Genomic DNA, 16,683 nt, shown 5'->3' with positions numbered 1-16,683 from the left:
TAACAGCCTTCTGGCGAGAATCAATGAATCATTCCACATTAGTAAACATTTTGTGCTGAACGTGCAGCAACCAACATCTGAGAGGCAGTCATACATACAAATACCTTCTTTTACTTAAACACCTTGTATTTGGGCTGCTGTTCACAAAGAGTGAGATGAACTTTGGTTTTTGTTTAGTCAGTTAGTGTAAACAAAGATGGAAAATATAATTCTTTGATAATTAATTATATAAAAATTGTCAAAAACAAAAATTATGTAACAGATTATAGATACTCATGTAAACACAAAGACTAATTACTGTACATAGCATCTGCATTAAAGACATGGATACATTTTCAAGGTGCTACACTAGTGATTTCTATTTTTTCAGATTTGTCAGTTTTTACTCTTAAAAAGTGAAAGCAATCAGACATTTTCATTCAAACGACTGTGATGAGCTGTCAAAAATCTGCCCGTATGTAGTTCGCAAACATGTTACAATTTTCATTTTTTATGTTTACACACACATACATACAAACACATATAAAGGCACCATAAATTCTCAACAATTCTCAAGTGAAGAACCTGCATGGTCTCAGTTGATTCAGCATAGATTTCCACAACATTAATCACATGACTCCTACACTACTTCGCTACCCGAGGACGGTATTTTCAATTGAAAATATTAATGAGACTTGGACAGTTCTTAATGTGGTGTGGCTCAAAGCTTCCTGCAAATGCTTCACAGTAAAAGTAAACCCAGGTGAAGAGAATTACAGTATTCTCCTTGTGAGGGAGACAGACAAAATGTTGATTCAGATTTAGCACCATAATCGTACAAAACGAGGGGTCTTACTGATGCTTGAATTGAAGGATTGCCTTATTAAATAACAATGTATCTGTGAAAGAACAAAACTTAAAGGACTGAGTTTGTGAACAGCAGTGACAGCAGATTAACACTGGCGAGTGAGGCAATGGGGGAATAGATGAGAAAACAAAGGGTTTATATTCAAAACCGCTGCTTTCTGATAACTGTTGTCTTCCTGTGTCATTCTTCTTCAACTGCGTCTTGTTCCCTGATACACTGTGCCTTTGGCTGTTTTCGCTCCAATTCTCTCCAACTCTAATAAACAGTCAGGTTGTTTGCCTCAGATTTAGATAGCACATAAGCAAGTAAAACTTGTAATCATTATTTTTAGCACAAACATGTAATCTGACTCCAATTGCCTGCAGGGCTTCTGTATAGTCTGAGAATACTTTTATTCCTTAATACAACACACTGCACCCTCACAGGATAAATTAGAAATGAAACATGCTGCACTACAATATTATATAATACAGTGCACTATGAAGGCTAAATTAGAATTAACAGCCTGACTCTAATATTAGAGTTTTTAATAAAGGTCTAGCTTCTTCTTTACCCAATTGCACAAAGGATCTGGCCACAAATTGAGAATTCATGGTACTTACTTTGAGTAAAAACACACACACACACACACAGTTGTAACCATTTTATTTTGTAGGACTTTGGTTACAAAGGCAACAGCTGTCTGCGCTACCACACAAAGCTACTGCGTAATCATGGTAATGATTATACAGTGTTCATAGGCTCGCCGTCACACTAGCTGCTAGGAAGATTAAGATTTTCTGAATTAAGTAGAAGTAAGACTTTAAACTGTTTTCAGTGGAAACCTAGAAATAATACATGCAGTCTTATCTCTTGAAAACTCCCACGAGGGTTAGTTACAGATTTAAACCCCATTTTGAATAAGCTGCATTTTACTGTTGATGGTGACATGAACCAGGATAGCTTTGTTTAGTTATTAGTGCTAAAACTGTCTTGAAAGTAATCATTCACTATTATTTGCATCCTTAACATGAATCGAGGAAAGCTAGAGGGAAGCGACCGGGTCTTTTTCAGTTGAAACAGTTGTGCAATTCCTGTGATTCTTAGACATAACAAGACAAGTTTAGCTCATGAATTTGTTTTCATGGTAATGCCATTCACATGAGAACAATCACTTGATGACACAAATGTTGAGTTGAGGAACTGAAGAACCCTTAACAAAAATTCATACCGGATTCTGACTGCTTCGATACGGATTTCAGACCATCTATAACATGCTCAAATTTAAAATGGGCAAAGATTTTATCAGAAGCACTTCAGTCATATAATCCAATTAAAATTATCAACACTTGAGAAAACTTGTATTTGACAGAGATGTAAAGACAAGTAAAAAAAAAAAAAACTTGCAAAAGTCTTCACCTTGCGTGTCTCTAACCAGCATGTTTAATTCAGTTTTTACATGCGTGGTCCTTCTCAAGCATAAATGCCCTTGACGCGTTTATTCTCAGGGTCAAATGGGGATTTGAGGTGGGCCTTGGCCTTGTACACCACTCCCATCCTTTCCAGGGTAAACTCCCCACTCTTTATGAAATCGGCACTCACCTGATGAAGAAAGGAAGAAAGATACGGTGAGTGAAAATAAGAGGCATGAAAACCAAAACATGAGAGAGAAAGATACGCAAGAAAAGGAGACAGGGGTAGGGATTTAAATATGCGGATGGGATGAGGAGACGATAAAGATTAAAACGGCGCGAAAATGAGACGACCGATTACACTCTTTGTAAAAATAGTCTTCTTAACTGGCAGAGCTCTCCAGAATGGACATTTTCAAAGCGTTCCCATCTGACAGCGGAGCACAGCGCAGGACTTATAAAACACTGGAAGCAATTAATTCACTCATGGGTAAATGTCAGCTCCCTCGTAACACAGGGAGACACACAAACTTTTTTTTTTTGTCCCACACGTGGAGGGAGATCAACACAGTGTGAATGTAAACAGATTTATGTCCCCACAATATGGATGCTTCATGAGCACTGTGGTCAAATACTTTAGCTAACTGAACTTTTTCAGAGACAAAGCTGCTTTCAGTTTACAACATCTACAACCATTTGACATTACAGTGAAGGCCCACCAGGGATGACATGAATGCCCTTGTCTCACTTTGAATGGATAAATGTCCCCAGTCCTTCTGCCTTAGTCTGAGACCGAAGCCAAATCATACTATCAACCAACAAAAGGATCCTTTTCTCATATGCCTCCTAGTCCTTGAAGTGAAATTAAGTTAATTTGATATCTAAATGCAAGACGTAATTCAGGAGTTCCTATTACACAACATCTATTTTAAAGTAGTAAAAAAATGTAACTCCTATCTCAAGTTGGGAAAAGGACAAATATTTTGTATTGTTTATCTTAACTTTTCGGAAAATTTACAAATGTATTCAACACAATTTGCTTTGGGGGAACGAGCTAATTCAGCCCATCAAATAAAACCTCGCGATATTAACGAACAAATGCATAGTAGGAGGTGGGTGCTTGGATTTTGGTTGTCAAAAATTTCCAAAGAATGAGGTCGAGGTCTAATTTATTTATTTCTCATTTCTAACAACACAGGTGAGGCTGGGGTGGGATTCATATCCGATGAAATTGGAATACATTTTGATGGTATATTGACCACACAGCAGCAAATGGTGAATTGAAAGAAGAGCTATAAAGAGCAGGGTAGGAGAAACTTCAGAAAACTGCAGTAAATCCAATGAATAAAAACCAAGGAACAGAGATACGAAAGAAAAGAAGAGTAGAAACAATCAATGTGAGAACAAGTGAGTAGAGAGGGCAGACACACGCATGAGACAACACACACGCACGCACGCGCACGCGCGCGCACACACACACACACACACACACACACACACACACACACACACACACACACACATCTAAGGGATCTGGTTTCTTGTCATCCAGTATTACAGAGCACACCGCCTACAATCACATCACTGTGTGCGTGTGTGTGCGTGCGTCTTTTTGTGTGCATTTTTCTGGACTGAAGTGCTCGACTAAGACAAGGGTCAATCTGCTTTGTTGTGCTGGTCACGACGCCGAGGTGGACATTAACCAAATGAGTACAGGCGAACACAAAGGCAGACATGCTAACACACACACACACACACACATATATGCGCACGCACACACACGCACGCCCACACAGAGAGAGCGAGAGAGAGAGAGAGCAAGAGAGAGAGAGAGAGAGAGAGAGAGAGAGACGTGCTTTCGTCACTTCAAAGGCCATACATTGACTTGCATTAATTTCCTGGCGAGTTACAGTCACAGTAGAATCTCTTCTTGCCTAAATTTAAACATACACTTACATTAAACCAACTATTCAACATAAAATGTTGTGATTTATGTTACAAGGACTTCTTTTTGTCCACCAAAGGGAGGCAGGTTTCCAAAATGAGACTGTATGAACAGATTTATGCCTCCGTTGCATCAGTAATACACCAGAACGGACACAAGCACACACATTGCTCTATTTTTCATAATTTAAAAAAAGTGTCTTTGCCTTTACGCACACCATTTAACTCTTTGTGTCCTTCCTGCTGCTTCCATCCTTCTGTCTTATGTTGCCACTTTTTGTTTAGTGCGTTTGTGTTATTATCATGAAAGAGGCAGAAACTTGTATGCTGCTCAGTAAAACTTATTTCTCAATGTAACGTGAGTGGTGGGACCTAAAAGATAGCTTGAGGATATGAATGAGAGTTACTAAGACTCAAAGAGAAGCATGCACCTACCAGCTCTCTAAACCACACTCACATAGAACTTGACTTCTCAGTTTCAGTTTATGTTTCTCATTCCACACATTAAGAAATAAGAGCAGATATATAATATGAAACTCAGAAATCAAAATCATCAGCAGCACACAGCAGGATCACAATCTTTGTAATCCAGTTTGTCGCTTATCCTGAAACATTGATCATTTCACCTGTTTGCAATTTGGTTTATAAGAATTTCGTAAAATCAACACAATTTCTTGACAGTACTGCAGGGATCTGTCATTTTTATTCATGATTCCAAGATATTGACGCATACTTCTACACAAACCTTGGAAAATGGGGGAGAAATGGGGCAGACTCACTCTGCTGGTAAAATATTTTCTTGATTTAAGAAAAATTAGGCTGAATATGACACGAAAGACAGCCCAGAGCACACTATTGAACTTATTAAATGAATAATAAAAGAGGGTAATGTAATGTGTAGGTGTTTGTGTGGTATTTACCACTCCTCCATCAGGGTTGCGGATGTATCCATAACCGATAGTTTTGTCGATAAAAAAGCCATAGTCAGAACGTCGTAGGTGACCAACAGGAACTCCGTTACGGAAAATGGCCTCCAGACCGAACATTGGTACTTTCCTGAAAGTGATTAGAGACAAATAATAAGGTTTATTTTGACTTTTCAAAACAAAGGTACAAAGATCTTTACATGGTTGAACCAGGACAGATTACGACCTTTTAAACCTGCAATGAGGCAAATGCAACTTTTCAATTAAAATTGTTCTAAAAACAAAATGGAATAAAAATATCCAACAATACAATAAATAAAAAGATACTTTTTGTTGATTGACTTAAAATATGTCACTGATTCTGAAAGCCTCAGATTCACAGAAAGAGAGAAGAATGTTTTCTTCACACACTCCCAAAATAACTTCCTTGAATCTAAGTTGGACTTTGATTCTTTGAAACTCAGCATATTTATTTGAATCGGTTCCTGTAAGCAGCAACATATACAGAAGCCTTCACTGTAAACATGTTACACTAAACTCTAAAATCATAGCCTTTCTCAGCACACACAGGACTCATGTAAAAATCACACAATGACAGTAATCACAAGTGGCACGCCCACACAGAATATGGCAATTTCAACATTCACAAAAAGAAGCTACATTTTCACTACAGCAAACTGCTGTTGTCGGGTAAAGCAGCAGTCAAAATGCCAACGTTTTAGGAATTTAGAATTGTTTTTATATATAATTTTTTATTTTTTTATTCTGTCTTCATAAACCCAAGGTTTATAGTATTCCCTCAACCCACATGAGGATAAAATATCCCAGTGGACTATTAAATATTAATCATTATAAAAAATTGTGGAGCTATATCTTAAATTCTAAACGAATGAGGAGTAAAGTAAAGATTTTAAATGTTTTGTGTGTTTTGGGACAAAATCAAATGGAAAAAGTCACATAGGCCTATATTTTCTAATAAATAATACTTGAGTCTAACATATCTAAAAAGAAAATCAAAGAAGTGAAATTTAAACTGCCTCCCCATCCACCTCTGTGGCTCAGGGCTGTCAGTATTACTTACTGCACATTTCGTTAAACGCATTAGTATCCTGAAACATGAAGACTTCTGTTCTCTAAGATCATTTTTTTAAACATTTAAAGGTCGTTTAATGATCCAGTTGCAACATGAGTAACAACACTTTATGAAGCTATGCTGCTGACAATATTGATATTATAGTTAAGCACATTTATATTTTCTTAATTTCACACAGATGACTAAAATATAATCTCAAAAGAAGCTGTACTGACTCATCAATGGTGAAGCAAACGATGCGCCTCCTCAGCCCATCCTCCTTCTGCTTCTCGAGCCTATCACGACCCTGGAACGGGATAGAACTCTTCATTTTGCAGGTGAAAGCTAGCCCCGCCTCCAAGGGTGTGTCATCAGGGCGAAGGTCAGCGTGCCAGTGTCTGTACCCTGATGACGATTAAAAACAAGACACAAGGAGATATGAGCAAAAACCATGCTTACTGTTTATTTGTTGCAGATGTTGGGCACAGTATTATTAGTGCTATACTGAGCTTGCATTGCAAGTAGTGTCGACTCAAAGTCAGGTGATTTGTTGTAAATCTGCACCTCAGCTGGATTTGGATGTTGTGATTAGTTGTTCAAGACTTCCAACTGAGTGTTACCTTTCTCTATGCTGAGGGAGTCGATGGCTCTGTAGCCTGAGTTGATGATGCCGTGCTTTGCACCAGCAGCCATGACAGCTTGGTAAACTGGAAGGCAAGAGTCTTTGGGAATGTGCAGCTCCCAGCCGAGCTCTCCGACAAATGACAGACGCATAGCTCGCACCTGGATGGATGGATGGAGGGGAGGGGTGTTGGCAGAGAGGAGGCTTAGAGACACTGAGAGATCTCTCTCTCTCTCACACACACACACACACACACACACACACACACACACACACACACACACACACACACACACACACACACACACACACACACACACACACACACACACACACACACACACACACACACACACACGTCATGTTCAAGGACCAAATTGACTTGGACTGCATTTTAATACAAACAGCAGTTTTTGTGTGATGCTGCTTAAAAATGCAAGCTCTTTGCAGAGACCGGCAGAAAATAAAGAATAGAATAGATGCAACACTAAGATAAGGTGCACAAAGAAGGAAACAAGAAAACTGTAATCTCCTTTTAGAAATGATTGTTGTCTCCAAAATGCTTTAAGTCCTGAAAGAAACCAAAACAAAAAAAACTCCACTGGGGGTGAGAGGTGAAGGAAAATGGATGTTTTCTGAAAGTAGGAAATGACACGCTTTGAGTCAGAAGGTACAAGGGATGTATTTCTCAACCTGGGTGCTATTTTCTCTAATTTTGTCCTTTTGAATACTGGTTATAGTAATATTTAATTCACCACCTCCGTTGTGGGGATTTTTGGGAAATGTGGCAAGGATGGCATTAAATAGGGCAAGGAGCACAACCCTCCCACAGCTTTCCAAAGAACCTCAATTTAATAGATATCATCTGAAAAATGTGTCTTTCCGACAAGTAAACATACACAGTAATCCCCTGAATATCCTTGTAGCTGCTGTAATGAACTGCTCCAAAGCAGCGGAAAAATTACCTGCAACTAGAATCTGTCTATCCTACAGTGACTCTTAAAAAAAAAAAACTGCATTGTGTGCCTCGTCATTAAATTTTTTTTTGCAATTTGGAAAGTTGACAACACAACCCATCTTCTTGTGTTTTTCCAACATGCATGACAAATCAGGTTACAGTGTCACAATGTAAACAAAATAGTGTGTGCATATTTCATACAGCAGGTACATCAGCCAGCTGCACGACCAGGAAGTGGATCCAAAATGTGTTGCAGTTTCCAACAACGGCTACAGCTATTTCTGAGACTACTTTCTGTGTTTAATTTTGTGAAACTGAAAGACCAGGGTGTGAGATGATTTCTGAACCGAGCAGTGTTTTTGAAAGCTGTAGGAGGTTCCTGCTTAAATCAACATAGCTCTTCTTCCTTCAGTCCTTTTTCCCCTAAATGAAATAACCAATAGTTGCAAGAGCTAGATCAATAAGTCGGATGTAGTGTCATTGTCAGCTGATAAATGACAAGAAACCATTGTGCAAAAGTGAGTTTAATATAATTTAGTTTCTTTGAGAGTTTGTCAACCAGTGAGACAAAAAAAAAAAAAAAAAATCAAAGATTATTGTTTATGTCATTTTTAAATACAGGGTTCCCACTCAAAGTCAAATGTCAAGTTCCATGATGTTTCCCTGATTTTTAACGACTAAAAGGCTGGACTTGCATGACCTACATTGAACGGAAAAACAGGCCAAACTTTACAATGAGCCATCATTTTGTAGCTAAACCCCTTACAATTTATATTTTCCTGGAATGTTTGCCTTCGTTAGCAACAAAAATAAGAACATGACGTGATTGTCAGTTGTTGATGAGCAGAAAGGGGATAAAACAACTTACAAAATAAATAAAAAGTAAATAAAACTTACATTTGGCAAATGGCAACCAAAATTTAAACATGCTACGGACAAACTTCTGTGACGTTGCGTGACTTGGCCCACAAACTTATCAAATCCCCTGACTTCCCATGTCTGGAATAGACTAGAAATTCCATGAACAGAGGGAACCCTGTAAATAATTCCTATGGGTCGCTGCATTGTTGTTGTTCTTTTTTAGACTCTCAAATATATCAGTATCAGCTTCAAAAATCCAGTATAAATAATAGTCACAACAGAAACAATCTCAGAATAACACCCAGGTGAATAAAGCAGGATTTATTTTTTAGGATGGAAACACGTATACATGCTTGAAGAGGGGATGCTAAAGACAAAGGAGAAGGAAGTAAGGGAGTAAGAAAATGTGGAAGGGACTGAAAAATGAGGGGAGAAAATTTTCTCCTTCAGTTTCCCAGTGGGTGCAGTGACAGCCAGGCCATCTGGCCAGCCAGGATCACCCTAGGTCCCATATGTACAGTATACCATGAAGCTCTGGGAAGGATAGTACTGTACATGTAAGGCCTGCTCTTATTCACAACGCACACCACATACACAGACGGCAAACTATAACCCACAGAAACACAATTATCAGACAAAAATCAAACACAGAAACACCAGCACATGTTCAGGAATTCATATCAACATTAATTCATATGACTTAACACACTTGCCAGCACACTCGCGCCAAATGACGAGTTTTAAGAAGAGAGCGAGAAAGAGAGAGACTAATGAGCTTACGAGGGGAGCAGAGGGCAGAGACAACTCTGCTCTCACAGCAGTGCAGCCATTAAAATGTCACCCAGACAAGGCCAGCAACCAGCTGGAACACAGCACAAGCAACACACTCTCAAACATACACAAACACTCCTGCAGAGCTGTGAGAAGATGCTGACTGCAATCACCAGAGCGATGCATAATTCATGCAAGAGCGACTAAGACAGAGCGAGTGTGTGTGGACATATGTGTCGCTGCATGTGCCTGTACAACATGTTCTTCCTCCACTGAAGCCAGAAACACTGTTGAGGTCAAATCAAGTGGCTGAGACTCCGTACCTTGAAGCATTATTGTTTGAAAACTGAATGCAAATTATAGCCAGGTATAAACATATGACTTCATGAGCGCTTGTAAACAATAATCTTATAAACTTTGAGTCTCTAGACCTCAAGGGCAGAGGAAGAAAAAAGTTGAAGGTGGAAAGAGGTAAAAAAAAAACAACACATAAAATTTGAAAGAGACTTGACATGCAAGTAAGTCACAAGGACGCCGTGAGACATGCCATCTGCCCCCCCCCCACCTCCATCCCCACCCCAAACACACAGTCTACAATCTCTGATGCCTGAACCTTTGAAATAACAAACCAGTTCCACTCAGTAGCATGTCATTTGCATAGACTTTTTTTTTTTTTTTTTTTTTTATAATTAACTGCATTTTTTATTTAACCAGCACTGGCAGGGTTATTTTGAAGCTGACAAATGTACCACATCCAATTACCGTAGAAATGAGAACTGAGGCACCGTGAGTGCGTGTTTGTGTACGCGAGTGTTTTCACCTGGTGTCCCACTGCATTGACAACTTTGTGTGTGGAGAAGGGGAAAGCTTCATTGTTCAGGTCTGTGTCCAAAACCTCCTGTAATACCTCACGGCTGCAAACAGAGAGGAAATGCAGACGAATCAGAAAGTGTGGCAGTCGGTCAAAAGATTTTGTATTTGTGAGACTGCAGTGGAGAAAACATAATTAACCTGTATATTTTTTTGTATATGCTTCTCTTAACTAAAGTAATACTGGAATTATCAGAAAATGTACCAGCTCTCCTTCCCCCACAAACACACTAAAATCAATATTACGTAAAGATGAGTCAACAGAAAAAAAAAAAAAAAACTATGTTTAGCTTCCTTTGCAGCTTGTACACTTGTATGTTTGTGAGTGGGCAGGTAGAGAATACAATGTGTGAGGCCTTATTTTCCAGAGGATATTTTTGCAATGGTGTGGCATGAAGCCATGGTGGAGGATATTTGGGGAAGGGTTCACGTTGCTATTGTGTGCGTACATGCTTCTGCATCTGTGTAGGCATCCCTTCCAATAAAAAACAATCGATGTGGTCATTGTTAGATGTAGGGATATGTGTAAGTTGGGTTGGTTATATTATTGCATATATGCATGTGCATAGCAAATAATGCACAGGCTGATCTTTTCTTCAGGCTGTCCTCAAGTTTCTGTCCTCCCCTTGTTCACTGAACTCAAGAGCCCAAGAGCAAAGGCCAATTAGCTATATAATCAGTGTGTGTGTGTGTGTGTGTGTGTGTGTGTGTGTGTGTGTGTGTGTGTGTGTGTGTGTGTGTGTGTGTGTGTGTGTGTGTGTGTGTGTGTGTGTGTGTGTGTGTGTGTGTGTGTGTGCATCCATTGGGTAAGGCGGGTGGGGGTGAGGGGCAGGGGCACTTGCAACATCCAATTTGTTTCTCTGACTTGCCACTTAACTGTGGCTCTCAGCTGTGGATCAGAGGATGCACACACAGAGGGCTGCTCTTAAAGGATATCGCATAATTTCATCTAGTATACATAAGGTTCATAATTACAAAGCAAGTGGATGAGCACAAGTTTCACCCTTTGGAACAGGCTGTCAAGCTGTGTGAGAGAGAAAAGCTGCAAGTTTAAAGATTCCTCCTCTGGAGAATTTGAATGAGACGTCTCAGGGAGGGAAAACACAGTCTAACGCATTTCCATAAACGCTGTAATCTTCTCTCTCCTCAAGCTTTAAAGGGATCAATTTGCCTCGTAAGACAACAAAACAGACTGGAGGAGTGAAGCTCTGCAATTCCTCGTACGCGGCAGAAACAATGAGGAGGAGCCAAGAATCATTAGAGTGCTGTGCAGAGAGAGGCAACACAGATGCCAATCTTGTGTATGTTATCCACACACACACACGAAGAAAAAGGAAACATCCAGAGATGTACACATGATGAGTGCACTTCGGATGCTCAAGAAAACTCAATGAGATTCCTAATCAACATCCTATTGTGTGTGTGTGTGTGTGTGTGTGTGTGTGTGTGTGTGTGTCTATAATGAAACACGCGTATATTATTATATTATATATCCAGCTCCTGCTGGTAGTGACGCAGTTCTTTCTGGTTTGACGTAAGCAATAAAAGGAATGAAGGATAGAAAACCTGAAACCAAGGAAGAGGACACTGAGAATAAACAATTGAGCAGAAGGGGAGGAGTTGGGAGAGAGGAGAAGAAAAAGAGAAGTGGTTGCAATCTAAAATCTACCGAGGGAAAATAAACTTGGAAGAACAGGAGATGAGAGAAGCCTCAAGGAGAAGAAATCGACAAAGCCCACACAGAGAACAGAGTGGACTAACCCTGCTGCTGGTAAGAGGGAGGAACAAAGAGAGATGGGCAGCGAGGTGGGGAGTAGAGAAGGTGAGAGGGGAAGAAGAAGATAGATAAGGAGAGCAGAGTATGAGATCGGAAAGAGGTGAAGGTGGCCCAGCTGGATCTTTGAGTGAATAAAAAAGAAAACTGTGGGATGCAAAAAGAAAGTGACAAGCTTGGACTGCATCCCTTGTCCAAATGTGCAGGACCATTTTCACATGTGAAGCACACAAATTCTTATCCCTAAATGAAGACATCTATCTATAATTGGTTATATAATGGATTAAGTAAAAAAAAAAAAATAATAATAATAATAATAATAATATTGGCATTTTCAGCGAATGTGATCATTAAATTCAAGTTTTCTGGAAAAATAATGCAAAACTTGAGTTAAATGGAGCAAAAAGTATGTGGTAAGACAATGTTTTGGAATAGCTTTTTGATGTCAACCAAGAGAAGTAATTGATTTTATTCAGCAGACATCTCCTCCTCAAATACTTGAACTCGGTGAATCAAACTTCCCATCAAACAATGGTCCAAGTAACCCACAAAATGGAAGTAGCTGATTTTTATCCAGGGTTCCTGATCCCTGACTGCGATCTCCTCCAGCTCTTCTAGGGAGATCCCAAGTTCAAAGGTCAGTGTAATTCCTCCAGTGTAACCTGGGTCTGCCCTGCAGTCTCCTCCCAGGTGACCTGCTACCTGAAATATCTCCCTCAGGAGGTGTCCAGGTAGCACCCTGGTCAGATGGCCACACCATCATCATCAATTCCCCCTAATACATTATAATTTAGTATCATTAAACTGCAGAATTAACCTAGAACCTCTCTACTTGTCTCCTGTTTTCAGTCCACGTAAGGCCCTGCATTCACGTCCTTATGTCTTTGGCCAATTGTCGAGAACAGCCACTTTGTCTGTAACCTCTTATCAATCAAACCGCCCATCTTTTCAATTTCACCAATTTCAGATGTGAATCGTAACCCACCTTGAGGCCAATCAGTTACCTTCTTCTTTTCACCTCTCATTTCCCATGCTTTTTACCCACACCCTCTCCTCTTGTCCATCTCTCCCCTGAATATAAATTGTGACACCGTCAGCATTCATTCACAGCCCTCTTCCTTCCATCCCTCCCACTCGCTTTCCTTTCTTTCCCCACCTCTTGGGTCCCTGGATGCTGATCATGCCCATGTCCTCAGAGTGGTCAGTCAGCTGGCAGCGGAAGCCTTGGTCCTGAAGAACTGTTCTAATGTGGTTCCAGTTGTGTTCTGCTACACCGCCTCCGATGGCCAGGTAGTAAGCATCACCTGGATCAAAGGTAGATGTGATTAGGGAAAGTAGCACAAGAATGTCACAACCACAACGCACATAAATAAAACTTAATGTATCACTGCACTTGATAGCAACATTAGATGATAGAATGATTGAATCACAGAAGTTATCACATCAGAATCTGTTTTATGTTTTAAAACAAATTAAATGTGGCAGAATACAAATTAATTTTGACTTAACTGTGTTTCCATCCATGAACCTCATACCCAAATATTCAACAGGACTTGTCAAGAAAATAAATACTTATAAATAATCAATCATCTAGAGACAGTAACTTGTAAACCTCATGGCATTTAACTGCAACTTCCCCAGCAAAGAAGGTATCCTGTGAAACTATTTAATAAATAAATTTGGTCTCTTCTGATCAAACTGTAGGCACCCTGTGGTATTTTTAATTAGCAGCAGAAATGGGGTAAGATGAAACAATGACTCTCGCCCCATTTGGTCTCAGATCCTCCTCTTTTACTGGTGAAGTCAAGCCTTGTAATGAAGAAGCAAAAGGATGTCGTGTTGTCATAATGTCAAGGCCTTTGTGTCTCTTAGGTGCAAAAACTTTTTTTGCAACAAGTCAGCTGTTTTATTGCAATATTTTTGTAGTTTCCCTTTTTTTTTTTTACGCATGTTGAAAATGATGGAAAAAGAATGCATGAATGAATGATATAGTAAGAAGAAGTAAGTCAAAACACAAATAACAGACACAAAGAGCAGGCCAACAAGATAATGTAACTGAAACGGAAAGACAGATCTCAAACCTATACAATTAAACCAATATATTGAAATAAAAATTATTTAGAGGAACAGTTAAATGCACGGAAGAATAAGAGATGAAAGAATGAAATGATAAGTATACCAGATAAACAGGACTGAGAGTCAAGTGGAACAAAAACAACAAATAGAAAATAGCACAACAACAACATATCCTAAAAAGGAGATTGATAAAACAATAAACAAAATACAACAGCTGCAATGACCAAACAGTAATGGAATTATAAACAGATGAATAGACAGAAAAAGCAATACATTTATAGCAAATTGATAAATATGATACTGACACACATTGTTCCTGTTTCTCACCGTTGGATTCTGGTGCTAGGGGCAGGTTGGCAGCACCAGGCTCCAGTCTGCTCACTGTCAGGTCAGCCTCCGCCCCTCCTCTTTTATTTAGCATGCAGGTATACACAGTGGAGCCTAAAACACGCACAAACACACGCATAAACAATTAATTATTGTGCCCGAGTTTGGCAAATTTTAAGTGTGCAGTCTCATGGAAACAAGCCAACAGAAAGATAGAAAGAAAAATGCACCCAAGTCTGATGTTAATCTTTCGTTTGTGACTGAATAATCCAATGCTTTTGTGTGGCTGTGTGTGCTCTCCTGGCCTCTACGTGTAAATAGGAATTCTGTTTCATTACATTCTCGTGTACTTAAACTAAATTCACAAGGATGTTATTTTTAAGGAACGATCATGAGCAATCTCTTCCTCCCTACCAGAGAATACACTTACCTTAATGACAAGTGAAATAGTTACAAAGGAAACTATTTAAATATGAACCCCACTTCAACTGTAACGATTGATGAGAAACATCCCTTAACAAAAATATACATGATGAGGACATGGTCAAAATAATCTCCTCATGAATGAAGTCTGTATCTAATTACAAGAGACATAAAATCATAATATGTCCATCATCCATTTGCTAAAGGAGCCGATGGCTGCAGTGACATGCTAATGTGTAACTGTCCCTCCGTCATCTCTCATTTAAAAGATGTTACGGATTCATTTGTCACTCAGTGTTAAAGAAAATGATGTGTTCACCAAGTGCAAGACACCCTGCTGGAAGATTAAAACAATTTTGGAGGAGGTGTGATCCCTGCATTTGCTGTATATTAAAATCTAGCAGTAAGAGTGAGAAAGTGATGGAACAGATCTTGTCATCATACTGGAGGATATTAAAGTGGACACGTAAACACTTTTCCTGGTGTGTTTAGCATCAGCTTAGCAAGCTGAAAGGGGAACTTCACTGACTTGAAAAATCAAAGTTAAGTTTGCAGGTCCATTGATGTACTACTATACACGGGAAAAAAAGTTGTATAAATCCTTTTTGAGTCTGATGAGGTCACTTAAGTCAGTGTTAACCAGGTCTGAAGATGACAAGTTTGAAAATGAAAAACATCTGGAGTTAGACAGCATTGGGGTACCAGATTTCTGTAACCCGCACTACCCTCGGTAATTTCTACTTTATGTTTCATTATTCTCTTTTTAATGATTTCCACTACCATCTTTGTTTACACATGGCTCGGACAATTATTTGTGGATAGAACATTTGTGATATTCCACTTGGTTCATGTATGTAAATTTATGTTGATAGTTATATATTTTTGACAATTATTTGCTCTTTAATGACTCCCACCTTGTTATGTAAATGAACGGAGTGTTTGACATTTCTGTTGTCTCGTTTGTGACCTTGATGTTTGTAAATTTGTACCTTTGAATTATACTTGCATGTCTTTTTATATTCATGGTATTCAAAGAATATCTGTCCTTGCATTTTTTTCAAAACTACACTGTCAACACTGAGGCTGAAGAAGTAGCAATCTGGAGAAAGTAGCTTCCCATTTTCACATCTGTACACACCTGTCACTGCAAAAATCCAACAAAGCTGTTGGTTTGTTGATGGTGAAAAGTAAAAAAAAAAGAGAGACAGTGAAGACTCTCTTTTGCCCGCTTTTAACAGGACCTCGGAGACACTACATGCTGACATTTTGAATTGGTATTTTGAGATCTTGTGGTAGAGTGGACTGTTATTCTCATGCGATGACATCTTTTTCATCCCTCCATCCATGAATCTGCCCTCTACATTCTACAATCTTTTCTCCCATCTGTCTGTGCATTTCCATGTGTGTCTCCGTGTGTGTGTGTGTGTGTGTGTGCGTGCGTGCGTGCGTGTGTGTGTGTGTGTGTGTCTGCTTCAGCAGCAGTCTAACTGACCTGGCTTCTTGTTGACATCAGCTGTGAACAGCCAATCAGCTGCCTTCTTGGCATCTGGTCCGGTGAGATAGAACTTCCCAAAGTAGGACATGTCAAACACAGAAACACTGTTTCTGCACGAGAGGCACTCACTCTTAATCTGCAATTAAGAAACACAACACTCACGTCCAATAAACGCACTGAATAAAAATGCCGTCCTGCCCTTGACAAACATGACATTTCTAAGATGACTGTGCATCATAGCAAGATCCGTGGAGGCAGCATCCATCACAGTAATGAAATTAAAGGGAAAAGTATGCAAGGTTTGGACATTAAGGTTGGTCATTATG

General features: G+C 39.3%; 1 protein-coding gene across 2 annotated transcripts in view; it reads right to left on the bottom strand.

Annotated features, from left to right (window-relative positions):
- Nucleotides 1-182: 182 nt before the first annotated feature.
- sardh (sarcosine dehydrogenase) overlaps nt 183-16,683 on the bottom strand; it is a 46,603-nt gene continuing 30,102 nt past the window's right edge. For both annotated transcript variants that reach the window (XM_069703390.1, XM_069703400.1), the window contains exons 15-22: nt 16,355-16,493; nt 14,440-14,553; nt 13,193-13,340; nt 10,213-10,306; nt 6,801-6,963; nt 6,417-6,585; nt 5,103-5,238; nt 183-2,428 (exon numbers count right to left, since the gene is read on the bottom strand). In XM_069703390.1, the coding sequence (XP_069559491.1) occupies nt 2,300-2,428; nt 5,103-5,238; nt 6,417-6,585; nt 6,801-6,963; nt 10,213-10,306; nt 13,193-13,340; nt 14,440-14,553; nt 16,355-16,493 (1,092 nt within the window). In that variant the 3' untranslated portion in view covers nt 183-2,299. The remainder of the gene's footprint in view (nt 2,429-5,102; nt 5,239-6,416; nt 6,586-6,800; nt 6,964-10,212; nt 10,307-13,192; nt 13,341-14,439; nt 14,554-16,354; nt 16,494-16,683) is intronic.

The sequence above is a fragment of the Brachyistius frenatus genome, unplaced genomic scaffold, assembly GCF_029030835.1.
Source record: "Brachyistius frenatus isolate BFR_SWC_R1_liver_20210118 unplaced genomic scaffold, ASM2903083v1 Contig_3, whole genome shotgun sequence".
Classification (NCBI taxonomy): Eukaryota; Metazoa; Chordata; class Actinopteri; family Embiotocidae; genus Brachyistius; species Brachyistius frenatus.
Note: the sequence above shows the minus strand (reverse complement) of the source record. Positions and strands in the feature narration are given on the sequence as shown.